Below are 19485 nucleotides of genomic sequence, written 5' to 3'. Positions count from 1 at the left end.
ACACACACACACACACACACACACACACACACACACCTCTTCAGAAGCTAGAAACAGTATTAAAAAAAAAAATGCTGAGAATCGACTAATGTGCAAACTATTTCTTCCCCCTTTTTTCTTACCTTCTGAATTGATTAAATTCAAACTTGAATTTTAGAGTGGTGGTGAGGACTTCACTATGTAGATTTGAATTATGAACCACACATGTCTACAAGGAGAGAGCGGTGGGGGGTGGGGTGTGTGTTTGTGTGTGTGTGTGTGTGGGGGGGTGTCTGTCTGAACTGCAACACTCCAAAACAAAGTCATTACCAGGCACTAAAGTAGAAAAGAAAATTAATGATACCGTCTTTGACATGTTTAGATTGGACCATGAATAAACAATGACATTTAGTCCCCAGTTGGATACTGGCGTGAAAAATGGATCTGGCTGTGCTTCAAGGCTGAATCAAGCTTTGTTAAAATGACAAAATATTTATTACATGTCATAAAAGATGCATTACCCACCTTCAATGCATCTGCATGAAGAAAAAAATCCTAATCTGTGACATTAAGAGTCCTAGTATATTCGCCACTGTGCCCGGAGGCTGCTCTTCTCTCAAATCCAGCATAAACAACCATTGTTAGTGCATAAATATGCATTAAATTTTGAAGGCTTAAGCAAACTTTTCCCAAAGGTGTATGGTTTCAGACGTGTGACTGTGTGATAGTTTGTTAATGATATTTCTCTTATCTGTATATAGGGTTATGGTGGTGTGGTGTTGTGGATATCGCTATGGATGGATTAATAAGTGACACAAAACAACTACAAAGAGACAAAATGACCACACACAGACTCAAAATAACAAACAACTATGCCCTCTCTACCATGGCACAGGATGTAGTAGCAGTTGTAGTATTTATAACCTATTACAGCCTGATGCCAATATTTTTTGACTCTACATTTAAATTTGACTATTTTTAGGCAAAATAAAGCAAAATAAATGAAGGATTCAATATTTCTTCACCAGCATGTAACAGTGGAGAAAGCTTTGAAACAGGATTTAGACGTATGTCATGAAATGAATGGGTAATGCTTTATTTCATAATTTTCTAATAATTTCATAATTTTTTTTTCCTGAAAAGAACTATATCACCTGGTATTATTTATATGGAAAAGAATGCTCTGATACAATAATTTTTGTCAATGATTTAGTTAGCTGAGTCAGTGATTGCCAGAAGACTTTGCTTGGGAAAAAACAAAACAAAAAAAACGCCAGATCCATTCAACCCCTTACCCCCTTTAAAGTTATTTATCACATTATTCCACACAGTGGCATATACTGTTTATTTTTTATATAATGTTTGTTCCATCTCTTGAAGCCATATGATATTGATCACTATTCTCATAATCCAATAAACAGGAGGTTAATGGGAACTTGATGGCGACAGGGGGGCCCACTCAGAGTGTGACAGGTAAATGACAAGTAGGGGTGCACAGCAAATGTTTGCACATTGGCTCCTTAACAGATTAATCCAGCCATGGACTTGACAGGTGCGACGGACTGGCTGCTGTCCGTGGTGCTGATGTGTCCCGGTGGTCGGGCAGGTCTCAGTGTTCCTCTCCAGACCTGCAGGGGGCGGCAGAGCGCGCTGCAGCTACATGTTGATAAGCAGAAGAAACTGAGACACGCGAGCAGCAGCAGTGAAAACATGGCGACGCCTCTTAGTGCAGCTCATGTATGTCGCCTGGCGGGACGGACTGTCGCCTCCCTGTCCGCCAGACACAGGCGGGCTGTGAGCCTGCCAGCGAGGAGATGCTACGTATCCGCTTCGACGGGGAGAAGTGAGTTAATGTTTGATGTGAAAGAAAGGAGGGATGTTAGCTTTTGAGACGGCAGCTCAGAGGTCAATGTCCCATTAGGCGCAGCCGAGCCTGACAGCAAATGATAAACGTCATGTATTTTTCTGGGCTTCTCCCGTTAAAATCCGGCTACCTGCCACAGTAATAAAGTTGCTACTGCTGTCGCCATATTATCGAAGTAACGGCCACGTTTCTTCAGGACAAAAACAAATACACAAGCGAAACCAGGGGAAGTCGAGGAAATGTCCTGCCCATGTTTCCCAGTCCGTTTGTGCAGCCCTGTAGCTGGCTTTGCAAGAGAGACCTATAGTAGGAAGTAGGTCTTGCATATTTTTAATTCCTGTCATCATCAACATCAACATTTTATTTAATTACTGCTATGAAATTATGACCACGGTGAAAAAATTTGCAGTGGCAATATAAATTAAATTCCTAATCAGATCACAAAATTCAATGTAATTCTGTTGACAGTATTAGGAAAACTCTTTTCACTTGTATGCCTCTTTAGGCTTTGTTGTGCAAATTCAAAGTTTTAAGTCAAACTTGTCCCAAAATTACTGAGTTTTTACAAAGGACATAAGACCCTCCTGCTATACTCACTGTGAACTTGAGGAAGATGAGGCCTCTTTATGTCTTGGGTTTGACTGATGTGTTTCTATCCTTCTCTGTCTAAAGCCTGTCCATCTTGTAGTTGCAACGTGAATATTAATTAATTGTGATGGCTTTATGGTTATTATCAGAGTACTGTTATTTGTACTGTTAATTTCTAAATGAATTTGATTCACAGCAGATATTCTGACTGGTAGCAGGAAAAGCACAGGTGGAAGTGATGACAGTAACGATGACTCCTGCAGCAGTGCAATCAGTGTTATCAGTCACACCTGTGTTGGACAGTCAGACTGTCTACTGTGAAAAAGGTTTATTCAGCTTTTCTTAGACCGGATCAGGAAGCACTTGTTTAAGCAATCTTATGAGAGACCTGATCCGCTTTGAATACAGAGTATAAATGATACATTTACAGGTATTTTAGACTAGGACAGCACACGCCAGCCATGATTTGGGTACTAACGCAGACTCCAATGAGGCTTTCATCATTAAATATCAAACTAATCACATCTCATCTTATTTTTGTCTGTTATTCTCTGTAGATCTGCAGTTTAGGCTTGATGAGAGAACAGCCCACAGTAGCCTAGACCTATTCAAGAAAGACACTGGTATAATCTACCGCATGCTGGGCCTGGACCCCAGCCATGTGCCAAACAACCCAGAGCGTTTCCGAGACTGGGCCGTCGTGTTTGGTGATGAGAAGATCAGCAGCGGAAGACACTACTGGGAGGTGACTGTCAAAAAGTCTCAAGAGTTTCGTCTGGGTGTGGCTGAGGCGTTGATGTCCAGAGACGAGTGTGTGGGCACCAACAACTCCTCCTGGATGTTTGGCTACGCTCAGCGCAAATGGTTTGCCATGACCAGCAATAAGATGGTTCCCGTGACGCTAGTAGGAAAGCCTGACCGTGTAGGCATCCTGCTTGACTACGAAGCGGGGCTCCTGGGGCTGGTGGACATTGAGAAGCCCAGGATCATTCACAGCGTCAGGGTTCAGTTCAAGTCACATCTCTGCCCCGCATTTGGACTTTGGGACGGGGAACTGCTCACACACTCTGGTCTGGAGGAGCCTGAAGGCCTGAAGTGAAGCAGGATAAACTGTGATGGCTATGATTGTAATGGTCTTGACAGGCAGTGGGCTGGGCGTAGCACCATGGAAACACTTATCACATTATCTTTAATGCAGGAAAGAAAGCAATATCTTCCTTGGGAATCATGTACAGCTTAACTTCAGATGATGGTTAATTTTCTGTGGGCCAGCTGGTTCATAATCATGACTCTTAACAATGCAAGTTCATACTTTGTGTATGTCATCGACCTCAGGCATTCATATCACAGAAGCTGTTTTGTGTGTACCTCGTGTATTGCCTCTCAGATGTGTGGTTGAGAGAAACATTAACTGCCAAGTTTTTCTTTTACACTTTGTCTTCTGGTGTTACCAACAGTTACAAAGCTCAAATCTGCACAAAACCTTTTTCAGTCTCATGTTCATACTGTATATTGTTTAATAAAATAACATCACTCAAACTGCTTTCATATTATTTACAGCAGGAAGATACATATTTACAGTGACAGACTAAAGATAGTCATGCTGAGGAATCATTTCTTTGCCAGAGTTTAAATGAAATAAAACACTGACTTTCGTTTGAGCTGATTCGACTGTATAATAAGTTTTTATAACATGACTTAGTTATGCATAAGTTTCCATTTTCCTCATGTCAGAAAGTATCACTTCAGACATGACTGTGTCTAGTTTGCGACACTCATTTGCACAAATTGTAATTTTAATGATATATTTTGTGCTAGAACTACCAAAATGCACATTGTTCCAAGCGCCTGAGACATGCACATGTTTCTGTGACGCACAAGTAACAAATAAAAAGAGCTCATGTGAATGAAACCAGTAATTCCTCCCAAAAGAAAAAAAATTACCAGCACGACCACTGCGGTGTATCAGCAGTAAATAAACTGGCTTATAGACCTCAGTGAGCTCACATCAACTACAATGAAACAGTCCTTCCAGTGTTAAGGCACAAATGCAAATAAATCACCTCCCACTGAGGTAGAATAATCAACAAGCACCTTTAGGAATATTTATACACTTATTACACAGGGGGTATCAAACCTTGATTAAATAAAATAATGATGAAGCAAAATATATTAAAATATTTTAAAAATAAATAGGCAAAATATATTTGATATGTACATCTCCATTTTTTTGTCAGAAGCTAAGCACAAAAACTGTCACGAAAGCCAAATCATGGTATAAATTAATATAATTTTTTTTCCCCATACAAGCAGCATATTGCCTGTGTTGATACATTATACTGACCAAACCTCTGGTCAGAGAAAATGCACTAAAAAGGAAATGAATCCTGCATTTTGCAGCTTTTCAACAGTCCAAAAAAGATGAAGTCACTCACTCATCACATCTCTCAGTCACCCTGTGTCCTTTCAGTCCTCTCAGGTGCATAATAGGATAAATTGATTTCCATTACAAACCCTCATGATCCTTTGTGGTTTAAACAATGCTCTTCAGCGTATCCAGCGTGGCCTTCTGTTCCTCCGGGTCGCCGGGTGAGTCGCCCTCAGTGGTTGCACGCTGGTAATCTTGCAGGACTGAAATAACAACATCATGGCCAAACTGCATGGCATCATCTAGGGGTGTGTTCCCCCATCTGATAGATGACACAATGTAATATGGAGATGGATGGATTGTTATAGTTAGTAATATGGAGATGGATATATTTTTCTACCATTTTTAATCTAACATCAGATGAATGAGTTTGTATTTAAAAAACTCTTACCTGTCTTTCATGTGGGGATTCACTTTGCATATTTCAGTCAGGAAGATTACAGCTTCCACATGACCTGAAAGAAAAACAATTCTCATCAATTGTGATCATACTTCCAAACCAGACTAAAACGTAATGTAAATGCCATATTTAATTTGTCGTTTGAATATCAAAGCCAAGATTATTGAAGAATGAATGAACTAATAATGAAGTGTCACCTTCGGCTGCAGCGATGTGGAGCGCTGTGCGTGAGTCGTAGTCTCTCTGCTCCATGTTGACAGCTGAAAGGGCAAACCTGGAGGGATAATAAAGGAGCAGAGGAGAGCAGAGAGAACATGCATGGAAAGGTTAACTCCAGTGATGGCAAACTGTTAGAAACTGTGCTGAGAAGAGCCGAGTATCCCTCTAATTAAATGAGGGAAGAACATGCTTTGAAAAGCAGACTTTGGATCGATACCACTTTATGTAAAGTGTGAAGCTAAAGCCAGGAGATGGTTAGCTTAGCTTAGCATAAAGACTGGAAACAGGCGGAAACAGGTAGCCTGGTTCTGCCCAAAGGTTAAAAAAGAATCTGCCCACCAGCACCTGTGAAGCGCAGTAATTAATATGATATATCTCGCTTGTTTAATAAAGTGCAAAACCAAAAAGTTTACCAGGCACACCAAACCCCCATAAAACCACAACTTCTCATTCTTCTCAACTTCTTAAACTTCAGTTGTAATTAAACAGACAAAATACAATGTGGTAATTAGTGTGCTTTAAAGGTGCTGACAGGCAGATGTTTTCTTTTCAACTGATGTTTCCCCGTTTCCAATCCTTATGCTAAGCTAAGCTAACTGGTTGCTGGCTGTAGTCATATTTTTAGTGTTCAGAAATGAGAGTAGTATCAACCTTTCTATACAACTTTTTTGCAGGATAAATGGCAAACTATTCCTTCAAGACTGCATCACCCAATTATTGTCCACTACTCGGTGATGAAGAATGAAAGGCCATGTTTCTGTTTGTTACTTACCTCCTCAGAGCAGAGACGTCACCACTGTATGCTGCAAACATTAGGTTCACCACTGACTTGTTCTGAAGGATCAAAAGGCAAACACTACAGTATGAAAGTGGAATGATTTACATTAAAGTTTGTTTTTTTTGCCTGAAAATCCTTCTGCAGTATTTCTAATTCACCCAGAGAAGCAGCCATGTGCCTTAGCGTGAATCTGAGAATCTACTTTTATGGCACTTAACTTACTGGATCATCATCTGATCTTCTTCTGGGGTCATGTTTCTTTGTGAAGTGTCTCAGGTTGTCGTAATTGTGGAAGTTGAAGCATGACACCAGCTCCTAGTGAATCAAAATTTAATAAGATAGGAATGTTTGAAAGATGCAGATACAGACAAATTAGATGAAGATAAATTAATACACCTGTGATGGCGACTGCATACCTGACAGAAGTGAATGCCACGAACACTGTTTCCAAGCCGATCTAATGGTGGGGACCAACACATCATACCCATGACGTTGGGGACCACCAGCAGAACAGCACCTGAAACACCAGATTTAGCAGGCAAGCCCACCTGAGCAAGAGGAATAAGTCAAATGTCTGGTTAAAAAAATCAGGAGGGCTTTAACATCACATGACTAGCTAACACTTGGAGTTATAAGGCCAACAATGCTTTTGAACAGATGGCTGAATTCCTTGTGACTCACATGGAAAGCAAACTGTCCAGAGAAGTCGTACATGCCACAGGAATGCATGAGACTCAGGGTGTTACGAACTGCTTCAGCGCTCAGCACACGCTCGCCCGTGATTGGACAAATACCGCCATTGGCCAGTGTGGCAGCCATGACGCTTCCTGACTCACAGGTCACCTCAATGGAACACAACTGTAACAGAAAAAAAACAACAACAAAAAACTTTTGAAGTGAAGAAGCATATAGAAAAGTTTTGAAGCAGTAGTTTGACATGTTAGGAAATGTGCTTGTTTGCTTTATTGCTGAGAGTTAGATGAGAAGGTCGATACGGTACAGTAAATATTAAGCTGCAGCCAGCAGATAGTTAGCTTAGCTTAGCTTAGCAGTGGGACCAGGGGAACCTGCTAACTTGCTGTATCTAAGGGTAACAAAATTTGCCTGACAGCCAATATTAGAGGTGCAGCATCCAGTTGTGTCGTGTTCTGACACCATCACAACGTGTGTGTGTGACCAACAGCTCCTTTTCTCTCTCTGCTATCTTTAAGCACCAGGTCAATTTTTAATGCAGCATGGATCTCTGAGGCATGACATTTACTTGTAAATGTATATAAATGCCTTTAATTATTGAGAGTTGAAAATAATTTTTTAATGGCAAGACTGGTTGGAGCTGACAGAAAAGCTGCAGTAACTCAGATACAATAACCACTCTTTACAAGTGTGGTGACCAGAAAAGCATCTCAGCTGAACAACACATTGAACCTTGAGGTGGATGGGCTAGAACAGCAGAAGACCACGTCAGGCTCCACTCCCGTCAGCCAAACAGAAGTCTGAGTCTGCAGTGGACACAGTCCTGGACTGTTGAAGACTGGAAAAAATATAGCCTGGTTTGATGAATCTGGATTTCTGCTAATCTTTTAATGGCTACTTCCAGCATGATAATGTCCCATGTCACAAATCAAAGTCTCAAACTGGTCTCATGAACATGACAATGAATTCAGTGAACGTCACTGGCCTCCTCAGTCACCAGATCTGGATCTGAGTAGAACACCGATGTGACAGAACAGGAGATTCTCAGCATGAATTTGCAGCTGAAAAATCTGCAGAAATGATGTGATGCAATCATGTCAACATGGAGAACAATCTCTAGGGAATGTTTCTAACATCTTGAGGAATCCATGTCACGAGGAACTGAGGCTGTTTTGAGAGCAAAGGGAGGAACTACGCAGTATTAGCATGGTGTTCCTACTGAAGTGCTCTGTGAGTGTAGATGTCCTCATTAACATATTTTTCTGTTACTGTTGTCAAACAGTGCAACAAGCGTGTAATCTGATTATGGCTCATACATACTGTGTTGACCAGCAGACATGCCAAGCTGCTGGGCTACAGATAAAATCATTATCTCATGATTACGACATTGTCAAACAAAATTAACAAAAATATAGATTAATGTGCCGTGAGATCAACTACATACAGGGTCATGTTAAAATTAAGACGAAAGATATTTCAAGTACCACACAGAATGAAATACCAGTGTCATGGTCATACTGGCCAAAGTTTGAAAGAAATCACTGAAAACCAGTAGGAATGGACTCAAGGCACTTACAAAATGTGCTCATTAATTAACATGTTAAATCTTGTTTGTTCCATCTGTTCAAAAACCAAAGTGTTAACACAAGTAGGTTTTACAGGGCAGATATGATTCTTGGCTGGGTGTAATGACTTCTTGGAGTCGTGTTGTCATCATGAGATTGCCAGGCAACCAGAGCAGGCTAAGCTAAATTAACTTGCTGCTGGCTGTGATTTCATTTGTATTCCACAAGCATGACAGTATTATCTATTTTCTCTACTAACTCTTGGCAAGAAAGTAAAATGTCAAACTATTCCTTGAAAGTTGCATCCAGAGAATACCACACTGTTAACAGCAAACTGTCTCACCTGAAAGTAGAAGTCAAGGGCCGCAATCATATCTGCATTGTCAGGAAAGCACTGCAAGGACAACAGCTTACAATCAGAGTCAGAGTATATTGAGCGTGCACTCAGTTTTTCTGAAAACATGAGCACTGAGCGAGCACTTAAAGTGATTGTGATTACTGTAAATACAAACCACCAAAAAACCCTCACCCTTTTCTCTTTCAGGTAATAACCAATTGCATAATTCCGATCACCGGTCTCCCTCTCTGACTGAAAACTGCAAGAACATAACAGGAATGAGAAAGCTGCATTTCAGAGGACAGTTGTGGTTGTATTTCCTGAAGCACGGTACTCACGTTGCATTGCTGAAGCCCACAAACTCTGTACCAGCCATGCTTTTCAAGAACTCCATCACCTACAATAAAATCACATACAGATGGTTCAGTAAGGACACGAACCAATAAGTGGCATCAAAAAAATAGTGAAAATGAAAAGTATTTACTTACATAGTCGAACCTCTCGGCTTTATTTGAATGAGGCTGTCAACAGAGGGGGAAAAAAATAATTCTCTGATGCCAGTTTAAAGTATACAAAGAGACTGTGAGTCCCTACAGATGGCAGTGTTTGAGTACTTTGACAGTAAAGCATAGCTTTGAGTCTAATCTTGGGTGGACGTTAAGATATGACGTGTACATGATGCCTTCATGCCTGTCTGTCCATGTGGCAATGTGCTCACTGTGTCCTGGGGGCTGTTTATGGCTGTGCTTGAATTTCACAGACCGGTAAGGGATCATTACCAAGCTATAAAGTTACCCAACAGAGACGGTAGTTCCATTCATATTTAATGACTTATAACCTATAAAGGGTAAAGATGATATCAAATATTACTGGTAGTAGTTCCTCTCTGGAGCAGTTTTTGAAGAAAACCTATACATTTGTGACATTTAAACATTTAGTGGTACAGCTGTTCTCGCAGAAAGTCAAAAACAGCTTTTATCAACTTTGTACTTTATTTTTCCTTTTCTTTGCACAAAATATCAATCTTTTAGGTACATAACCTCCTCAGTATGATGCAAATAGACAACACAAACTGTATTTGCACAATATAGCCCCCCTGTACAGTTATGCACATGGGGGGGGGGGGGGGGGGGGGGGGGGGGTATCCAACACACCTTCTATTCTCAGGGCTGTAATTGGCCAGAAGTGCACACACACCCCTGCTGTCAGGCCAAAATTCAGTGCCCTCCCTCACTGCTGGACCTGACCTACATATCATAAGAGACCCAGAGCATCTCTTCAGTCAGCTGTGAAACTTCAGGAAAACTCCACAGAGGAAACACACACATAGCCATATTTGACTAAAACCCACCCCCAATGTCTTACAATAAGGCCAAAGCTCACAGATGAGTTTGACGGCTGGTCAGTCGGACGATGATGACCATAGTCCAACTGCTGTGGGCAACAAGTAACCAGCCAATAGATGAGCGACTAGATATGCCATAGCTGTTGCTGAGTTCAAACTTCAGGAGTGTGTTTACTCACTGATTCTCACACCAGGTTGTGCAAAAATGTTGTTTTCTATCATTTTTGATTGTGAATATTACAACATCACCAACAGATTCAGTTTTAAGACAAATAACACTCTGTGGCTTCTCACTGGGCATGAACCCCGTTTAGTGCTGCAGTGGCTGAGGCCTTCATAACCATAGTCATAATTATTTTCAAAACTTGAAAGCTTACAGCTATCTCGTTTTGTTTTAATACTACCAAAACTGTTTATTTTAGACAGGGCCTGTTCCACAAAAGTAAATTGCTGGTACTGTTTACACACAGACTGAAAATAGAGGCATTGTCACGTTTCACATTGACTTTTGTTGAAAAATTTCATCTCATGTTGCAAAATTTGGTGCATTGGGCCTATGTATATTTTTTGCACAGCTTCCTGCTTCTGCTGAGGATTCAGCCAATAGCAAAAAGAAATTGAAAGCATAATTTGTGGATGTCTTTTAATGGTAGTACGTAAGTCTGACTGTGCTCTTTAGTTTCTTGTTTTTCATCATTACTTTTGAAGCCCTAACTGATTAACCTTTTGAACTGTAATTAAGTCTGGTGAGACTCTGCAGCGTAAGAGTTATAATTGACGGGGGAAAACATTTAATAAGGTCGGGGTTTAAAAACAGAGTCTATTTTTGGCCACGACAAGGTACCTCCTGAGATGTAGACTGTTTTTGCCCTGATACGCTGATTAATGACAATCAACTATGTAATATGTTTTGTGTGCATATTCTAAAAAAGAAACCTCTGTGTTTAGTCAGTGCTGACAAGCCTTTAGATTTTACCTTAATTAAAGAACTGATGACGATAGCGCCAGCATTCACCATCGGGTTGTGTGGTTTATCTGCACAAGAAATGAGAGCATGTTATCACTGATTTGTCCCTAAACACAAGAGCAATAAACTGTGAGATTAGAGAGTATATTTCCTGAGGGGGTCTTAGAGTAACATCAGCTAACAAACTGAACAGATACACTTCTGTTTGCTTTGGAGGCGAGTATGTAATAGCAAATAGCTACAAAGGTGAGGTGATAAAATGGTACACAGTCTGGCTAGAAGTCCATCAGGGCAACTTTTTTTTTTCTTTTGAAACTGTGGCTTGTTCTTGCACTACATTTGGTCTGTTGTCAACAATCAGAATCAGTTGAAATTACAGGTCAACAACCAGAGTTTCCAAGATTTCTCAATAACATATTAGAGGAGAAGGTGTACACAGCAGTATTGTTATTGCTTGTTATTGTCTATAGAGGACAGCTGGAGACAACTAACAACTTACCTTCTTCATTTAGTGACAGTTTGTTGAACTTGAATCCACTGGGCTCTTTGCCCACAAAGTTGTGAACACGCTCGCTGCCAAGCTCGTGCACGGCAATGGCGTACTCCAGAGGCTTCACACACGACTGCAGACAGAAGGGAACCTTGGTGTCACCCACAGAGTATCTGCATCACATGAGGATGTAATGGAGGAGCATGGAAAAAAAATAAAAACAAAACAAATCAAAACAAAAATGGAGGTTTGTTAGTGATGCGGTGCACACGATGGAGGGTTTCAGAATGGAAACATAAGTTAACGTGAAGATGTTACCTCACCTCTGTCCGTCAATTGTGCACAGAGATACACCCCAGAGATCACAGCTGAACTTAGCCAGCTGAGGAATGTAATTAGCTACCTGCAAAAAGAAATGGAGATGTGAGTGACAGTGTAGTACAATGAATAAGAAAACACTGAGCCAGTATGTGTGTTTACTTACCTGTCCTGCCTCCTGCTGTTGTGCATGGTCATACATCTTATTTAACTGCTGGGTAAACTCTGCAAAGTTGGGGATGATAAACTTTTTTCTGAAAGCTTTAGTGAGCAGCATGATGTTGTTGCCCACACACCTACAAAAGGACACACAATTGAACCGATCGTCACAGGGTTAGGTATCAAACACTTCAAAGACCGATTCTGCAATTACTGTTGGATTCATAATTCAAATAATAAACAATGATTTTTGTAAGAGCTCACAGATTGTATTAAATTTCATTTTCGATGCTCATTGCATTGAACATTTACATAGCATGCAAAATGTAATAGCAACATGAGAATTTCAAACAAAATTCCATACACCTCCATTGTGTTGTAGGGGTCTCATAGTAAGCAAAGCACAGGTGTTACTAATAACATTAACGATGGCTCTGTTGTATTCAATTGTCAGTAAGCCAGCAGGCACAACACCAGGAGCTTGAAACTGCAGCAGCTAAATGGAGCTCAGCCAAAATTAATTTGATCATTTACACCTGTTGTTTTGCTACTGTGACATGTCAAAATGTCTGCTGTGAAAAAAGACAACTATTGATCAGAGTAACAGGAACTGAAATTAAATTTCATAGCTTCAGGCAGTGGTACAGTTAGCAGGATTGTTAACAGGATAGCTACATGCTACTATGGCTAATCTGACCTCACTAAATAAGCTAACTAGCTAACATGGAGTTACAGTTGTAATCAAAAGTTCAGACAAATTCCATATTTTGGTGATTTTTTGAATTGAAAAGATGTAAATACAACCTCTGCAACAAACACATTGAAAATGGGCATTTTTTCAAATGTTAATGCACTCTTACCATTTATTTAATTAGCTAATTATCTGTTAAGCGTGGGGGTTACACTATTCTGCTTTAGGGTTGTGTGGCAGGCAGTGGCACAGGAAAAACTGCACAGATCAGAGGAAGAATGGATTCCACTAAATATCAGCAAATTCAGGATATAAAAGGTCCGGCAGTCAGTCAAGAAATTCAAAGTGAAAAGAAGCTGATTGCAGGATAATGAAGCTAAATCAGACCTCAAAATCTATCATTAACTACTTCAAGAAACACAAGCTGGAGCTTTTAGGAACAGCCCCCACAGTCCCCTGACTTCATCATTGAATCTGTGGGTAGATCTTAAACATGCTGTGTGTGCGAGACTTCCTAAAAATATCTCAGAGCTTCGAGTGAAGTGCAGAGTGGGTGAGCGTTCTAAATCAAGAATAGACAGACTCTAAGCTGCTACAACAAAGCATGTTTTCAAGCTGTGATATCTGCCAAGGCAAGGTTCACTAAGTACTGACGTAGCGGGGTGCCCAAACTTTTGTCCACACCACGGTTACACTTTAGTTTTTTCAATACTTTAAGTTTGTGACATAAAAAGTGACAGTGAATTAACATTTAGAGAAAGGCTCGCTTTTTAATGTCTGTTTGCTGCAGGGGGTGAATTCACTTCTTTCAAATTTTCAAGTGACTACAAAATCAACAAAATATTTAGTTTGCCCATGGATGCCCAAAAATTTGCATTACACATTGCATTTCTATTTAATTAAAATGGGTTTTTTTTTATTGTGTTAATGGGCTTTCATCATTATTTTCATCACATTGGATTTAAAGTGACCAGTGTCAGGTAATAAACACCCAGTTAAAATACTTATAACAGATTTCCGTTGCAGTAATTGATCAGCAGTGCTGAATGCTTGGAAGGAAAGATGTGCACATTCTGTCACAGCTTGTCTGAACTAAAATATCTGTCCTTTAGCCCTCACTGATCCAAGGCGATGCTAGCGTGAGGCTTTGGGACACCAGAAGAAGAGAGTGGAGAGAGCTTGCATTATTCATATGGGTCATTTCCAAAAAAAAAATTGAAGATAGCTCTCTCTATTTCTAGTAGTATATTTATAGTGAGCTCTCGAGTGTTCTTCAGGAATGGATAACATCACAAATGTCAGAAAACAAGCACAGACAAGTCGGATAGGGCCAATTAAGTTTGATGAAGATGACCAGACTGTGTAATGCTCTGCTGTTCCAGGCCAAAAGATGAGTCTGAGTGAATTACACTTGGCGGTTAGGAAACTATACTGTTTGGACAGCAGTCTGCATGAAGCTCACAGATCTGTTGAGTCTACTAATGTAATTGCCACAGTCTGGAGCTAAACCAGAATGATGCCCTTTCATTAACTGCCCCTGAGACCCCTCTATCCCGTGCACTCTACTGCTTTGGCTGGCATGTGCGCATGTGAATTTGGTTAGTAGCAGCTGTCAGCCATAAAACGCCTGCATCTGTCAGTCTCTTGGACTCAAATAGCGCTGACCACAAATAATCTCCTTTACATAAGCACAGAAAAGTAAGAAAGACCCTCAACCTAACCTTGCACCTTGTACCCATCCTTTTCTCCAATATTTGAGAACATTGCAGTTTTTACAAACTAATAGTAAGTAAGAAGAAATCTGATTGAGAAATAAAATGAACACTGGGTAACACTGCAGCAGCGATACAAACCCAGTATATAAGAAAAGTACATGCATGTAAAAGTTGAAGCTGTAAATACACAAATCTTTTCTCACCTTCTGAAGAGCTTCTTGTCCATCATGACAGGCCCGACAGAGTCTCGTGTGGATTGTCGCATCTGATGGACACAGTCACGCAGCCGAGGGTCAGACGTCAACAAACCTGTTTTTCTCAAAGCCTGCAGAAGAAGGAAAGTTGGTATATAGGTTTCATCAAATGAACACACGTGGGAGGAAAGTAGGAAGTCATAAATGACATAAATAAGACTTTATCAAAGACTTTGAGTCATGCACAGCAGTGTTTATGCGATGCCAATTAGCAGGATATCAAATGTGTGTGGATGGAATATATAGTTAGGGGACTTCAAAGGCTCAGGGGTGCCCACATGCCTCTGAGGAAGAAATACAGGTGTAGACCGGATCACTGGAAACCCTCTCACAAGTCACATGACTGGCTGAAAGTCCCTGTATGAACCACGTGCATCTATTTTGGGGACACCATGTGCACGACCCTCCTGACCAGAGAGGCTCCAATGTTTTTTTGAGTCATCTCCTCTAATAACTGATTCACTGAGCGAAGTACACGGCTGCAAGCTTGATGTTGCTGTTACTGCATGTCTGTGAGTGATTCTTATAGCTTCGGGCCAGGAAATGCTGAAGTTGCTGAATGCTGAAATCAGTTTTGATAATCCATTAATTGTTAGTCATGTTATAAAGTAACATGACAAAAATTCACTGGTTCTCTCCATCTTAACTAGGCATTAGTTTATGATTGGGGAATAAAAGATATTTTCCTAAATGAAAAACTGAGTGAATGAGAAATGAAAATGTGTTAATGGAGTGAAAGCTTTTACAATTATTTCCAATACAAATCAGCTTGTTTCCTCAACTTTCTAAAATTAAATGTAATTTTTGTGATATTAGCACAGTGATTTCTCATTCTATGTTGCCTTCTCTACAAGATACACTGGAATAAACTAACCCTAACTCTGACTTCTGAAACCATAATTTTTACTTTTTTTTTTACCAAGAAATATTCATGTAGGCTGATTTTAAGTCTAAGTGACAGCAATTATTGATGTTATTGACATGCAGAGACACTGAATAACACTTTCACCATGTATGTCCTGCCCCAGTCACCTCTACAAACACATCATGCGTGGCCTAACAACAAGCCACCTGTGTTGACACATGTCTCTTCTCCTAAATGCATGCTCCTTTTGAAAATCAGAGTTGCCATAGACACCGAGGTCACCAGATGTTCATGTTTGCCTTTTTTTTATGACACTATCTAAAAGGTTGCACCACAGAAGCTAAAAGAGGGTGCAGTGGTTTGCAATAGCTTGTCAGTTATCAGAGAGCACAAAAACACCACACAGTCTGTGTCCTGCTCATCTCCTGAAATATGTATAACGTAGGAATGGCCCCCTTGCAAGACTATGAAAATATAAATAACTGTGGCACAGGTTCACAAAAGCTTGACATTTCTTCAGTAATGTGTGTGTGTGTGTGTGTGTGTGTGTGTATGTATGCATGTTGTTGTTGATGGTGATTTCCTCACGCCTAAGTGTCACACCCACCATATTATGACATAAGGTTTCTAAACACCTTTTAAACTTGACCCTACATCCAGCTGGAGACATTCTTCCTGTTGTGGGCTCCTATTTCAATCCCCAAGGTTGATTTAACCAAAGTCAAAGGGGCTTTTCGAAAGATAACACAGCAGCAGGAGACAGTGTGTTTGTGTTGTAAATCCACATACGCCACAGTCAAGACAGCCATATGACAGAGGAAGTGTGACGATGCTGTTGACTCACAGAGATGAACTGGGAGAGGGGGATCATCTCTTTGCCTTCAGTGATGGTGTAGAAAAGTAGGTCCTCCATACTGGACATTAACCTACTTGTGCTAAAAAAAAACAACAACAACAACATACATCTTTAGATTTGGACTCACTCCAATCCAGTTACAAGCCTGAGCAGTGTGTCAGTGTTTATAAGCCAACACCATGACCAGTAAGGAAAATTCTGGCAAACGTCCAGGTACTGACCTAGTTCTTTACATGAAATGTGTGTGTGAGGGAAGCAATGATCTCTGCTCCATGACTGATTACTTTAAATGTATAAACCAGTATTCTGAATGTTTAATTACTTACCTTTTTGAGTTTTATGTTAACAAAACATATTTCTTTTTTTTAAACAGGAGATGAAAAAAGTTATAAATACAAAGTGCCAACTACAGGTACATTTTTTTTGTGTGTAAAGTATAGTAAAGTATAAGCATAAATTTATTAGGGAGATGGACTATTTACCTTCTGAAAAGGGGCTGCAGGACATTATTAGACATGACTTATTAAAAAGTGTGAAACATGAAACCCTTTGGTAATGACTTACTAATGTTTATAATGGCAGATTTGATGGCTTGGATAAGTCTCCCTAATGAATTCAAGAGATAGCAAAGTGCCATGCTGGGGAGGATTTTTCTTTACCTGGCAACCCAAAAGTTATTTATTTATGGCTTACAACTGATCTCTAAAGCATTAGTATGCAATGTATGAACCATTAATAAAGCCTTTGACTACACATTTTAAACCTTTATGAATGGTGCCCTATCAGAAAGTGGTACCAAATATTGATGTTTGTATTAATAAGGATCTTTGCCATGGTATAACTTGGTTTCCCACTGAAACCAAATTTTGTGGCATAGCCCACTCCTACTAGATATACAGGCGACAGTTAGCTTAGCATAAAGACTGGCAGTAAAGGGAAACAGTTAGCCTTCCCTTTGCCCTAAGTTGAAAAAATCCACCTACCATCCCCTCTTTAGTTTACTAATTAGCACATAATACCTTGTTTGTTTAACATTTTCAACTGCAGTGTGATGGAGCTCCAGGACTATTTTTTGGCCGGCATAATAACTTCATACAGTCTTGACCACAGGTCTTGATGTCCCAGTTGGTGTTTTTTTCACTACATTAACTGCAAGGCAGTTCAGTGGCAGTTTGATGCTCATCAATATCATCAACAGCGATCATCAGTAGTACATCATCAGCAGTGATGCACAGACAGCTAGTTTAAACCCCTGAGCCTTAATTTATGTCAAAATTGGACTAATAATTCAGTCTTTCCAAATATATCATTATCTGCAATGTCCATCACAAATAAAGGCCCAAAAACCCCTTTTAAAATGTTTTTAAAGTTGCTCCTTATAGCTCCACTTGTCTGAGAATGAGAAAGTTTTCTTCAGCCTTATCCAATAATATACAGTACATCAAACAGGATCTGCTATCTGCAAATTAGGCCTAGCCTGCCTCATTTCCAAAATGTAGGCTAAACAAAACATGGTGTCAAGCTGCTGTTCATCTGTTCATAAAGTGGAGACTTTTAACTTAAATGTAGCCTTATCCAAAAGAGTTTGTATAGAATAATTTCATTTACAGATATTTAAGATCATATTCTCTATATATAAGATTTTTTTTTTTTAACTCATCTAAATGAAAACCAAAATACAGGCTACTTTACACTTTACACATCCTTTGAACAACACTGGTTGCAAAGCAACCCGCAAAAATTCCTGGAAGTGGCTGTGCCAGCGAAGAAACAGTCTTTTTAACATCTCTGATGTAATCCCTTGAAACCGCAATTTATTTTTATACTTTAGTTTGTGTATGGGATAAACTAACGAGATATAACGTGTTAATTAGTGAGCCGTGGGCGCTTGCATAAATTTTTATAACCATAATGGAACCAGGCTAGCTGTTTCCCAGTGTTTCTAGTCGTTGTGCTAACTTAACTAAGCTAAGGCTCTTCTGGCTGTAGTTTCGCTATTATCATCTAATTTCAAGCAAAATTGTAATTAAAGGTAGTTTATGTCAAACTTTTCTTTAAAGCTTAAGAAATAATTAGTGCTGATCCACAGAGATGCTATAGGCTAAAACAGATATTTTACGGCACAACAAGTAGAATAAACCCCCTATAGGAATATTGTAGGGATATGCTAATGGTTTTAACAATGGAATATTGTTAAGAAATTATGAAGAACAGAGATGAATAAGAATTTGGCTAATTAATGTTGATTTATTCATTTACAGCCTACTGTGACCTACTTGGAGTGTCCTTGGTCCACATCAGGCCCCTTCTGGTGATGAAAGGCTCTGTGGTTGTGGGGTGATGCTACGACCCAGCAGGGGAGAGGAACAGGTTGTTGTGTCCTGGACAAGACAATGCTGTCAGCTCCAACTCTGGCAGAGATCCCTGCATTTTTAAACAGCTGCAAGATTCCCGGGTTAGCTGTCCTCAGACTTTTCAGGCAATGCATTGTGATAAGTAGGACTTAATTTTTAATAATTCAAAAGAGCTTTTTTTCCCCAGCAGTTGATTTAGAGAGATTTTTGTGACCAGTGCCCCTTGGTCCTCAGGGTTTTAATAGCTGCTGCTGTCATAAAGACTGAAGCAAGTACAGACTGTTGCTTGGGGGCGGGGCTTTGACAGGGCAGCACGTTGGCTCAGACTGTGGGGTCAACAACCACCAGCTACTGAAACCAACTGTTTCAGCCAACCAGGTATAACTTTCTACTGCAGCTGCTGATTAACAGAGGTTTGGGGGGAGTTCATATCTCTTCCTTATATTACATTTATTAAGTATATTTCTGTTTTCTGCAGCTTTGTATGCTGTTAATTATGTATGCTACTTTACAAAGCTTTTGATACTACCACCAACAGCAACAAAAACAATATTATTATCACCATGCTGCGTTTATTATTACTGTTAATAATGATGAGTGTGGCAATAATAAGAATACTA

The 19485-nt window shown here is 39.9% G+C and overlaps 2 protein-coding genes across 2 annotated transcripts; one reads left to right on the top strand and one right to left on the bottom strand.

Annotated features, from left to right (window-relative positions):
* Window positions 1–1679: 1679 nt before the first annotated feature.
* Window positions 1680–3970, top strand: LOC111655006 (SPRY domain-containing protein 4-like). Its single transcript, XM_023406229.2, has 2 exons — window positions 1680–1822; window positions 2989–3970. Exons 1-2 carry the CDS (start codon window positions 1690–1692, stop codon window positions 3528–3530), a joined length of 675 nt encoding a protein of 224 aa, XP_023261997.2. The 5' UTR covers window positions 1680–1689; the 3' UTR covers window positions 3531–3970.
* Window positions 3931–19121, bottom strand: LOC111655005 (glutaminase kidney isoform, mitochondrial-like). The gene is made up of 18 exons (XM_023406228.2): window positions 18788–19121; window positions 16500–16590; window positions 14740–14861; window positions 12138–12267; window positions 11977–12056; window positions 11663–11826; window positions 11173–11231; window positions 9340–9372; window positions 9190–9248; window positions 9044–9110; window positions 8858–8908; window positions 6938–7114; window positions 6673–6804; window positions 6479–6571; window positions 6251–6312; window positions 5457–5533; window positions 5251–5314; window positions 3931–5121 (listed from the first exon to the last, which is right to left on the bottom strand). The coding sequence occupies exons 1-18, from the start codon at window positions 18997–18999 to the stop codon at window positions 4965–4967; spliced, it is 1830 nt and encodes a 609-aa protein (XP_023261996.1). The 5' UTR covers window positions 19000–19121; the 3' UTR covers window positions 3931–4964.
* Between the last annotated feature and the right edge of the window lie 364 nt (window positions 19122–19485).

Source organism: Seriola lalandi, unplaced genomic scaffold (assembly GCF_002814215.2).
Source record: "Seriola lalandi dorsalis isolate HSWRI2012SDOR001 ecotype SW California unplaced genomic scaffold, Sedor1 jcf7180002054297, whole genome shotgun sequence".
In the NCBI taxonomy this organism is placed as follows: Eukaryota; Metazoa; Chordata; class Actinopteri; order Carangiformes; family Carangidae; genus Seriola; species Seriola lalandi.
Note: the sequence above shows the minus strand (reverse complement) of the source record. Positions and strands in the feature narration are given on the sequence as shown.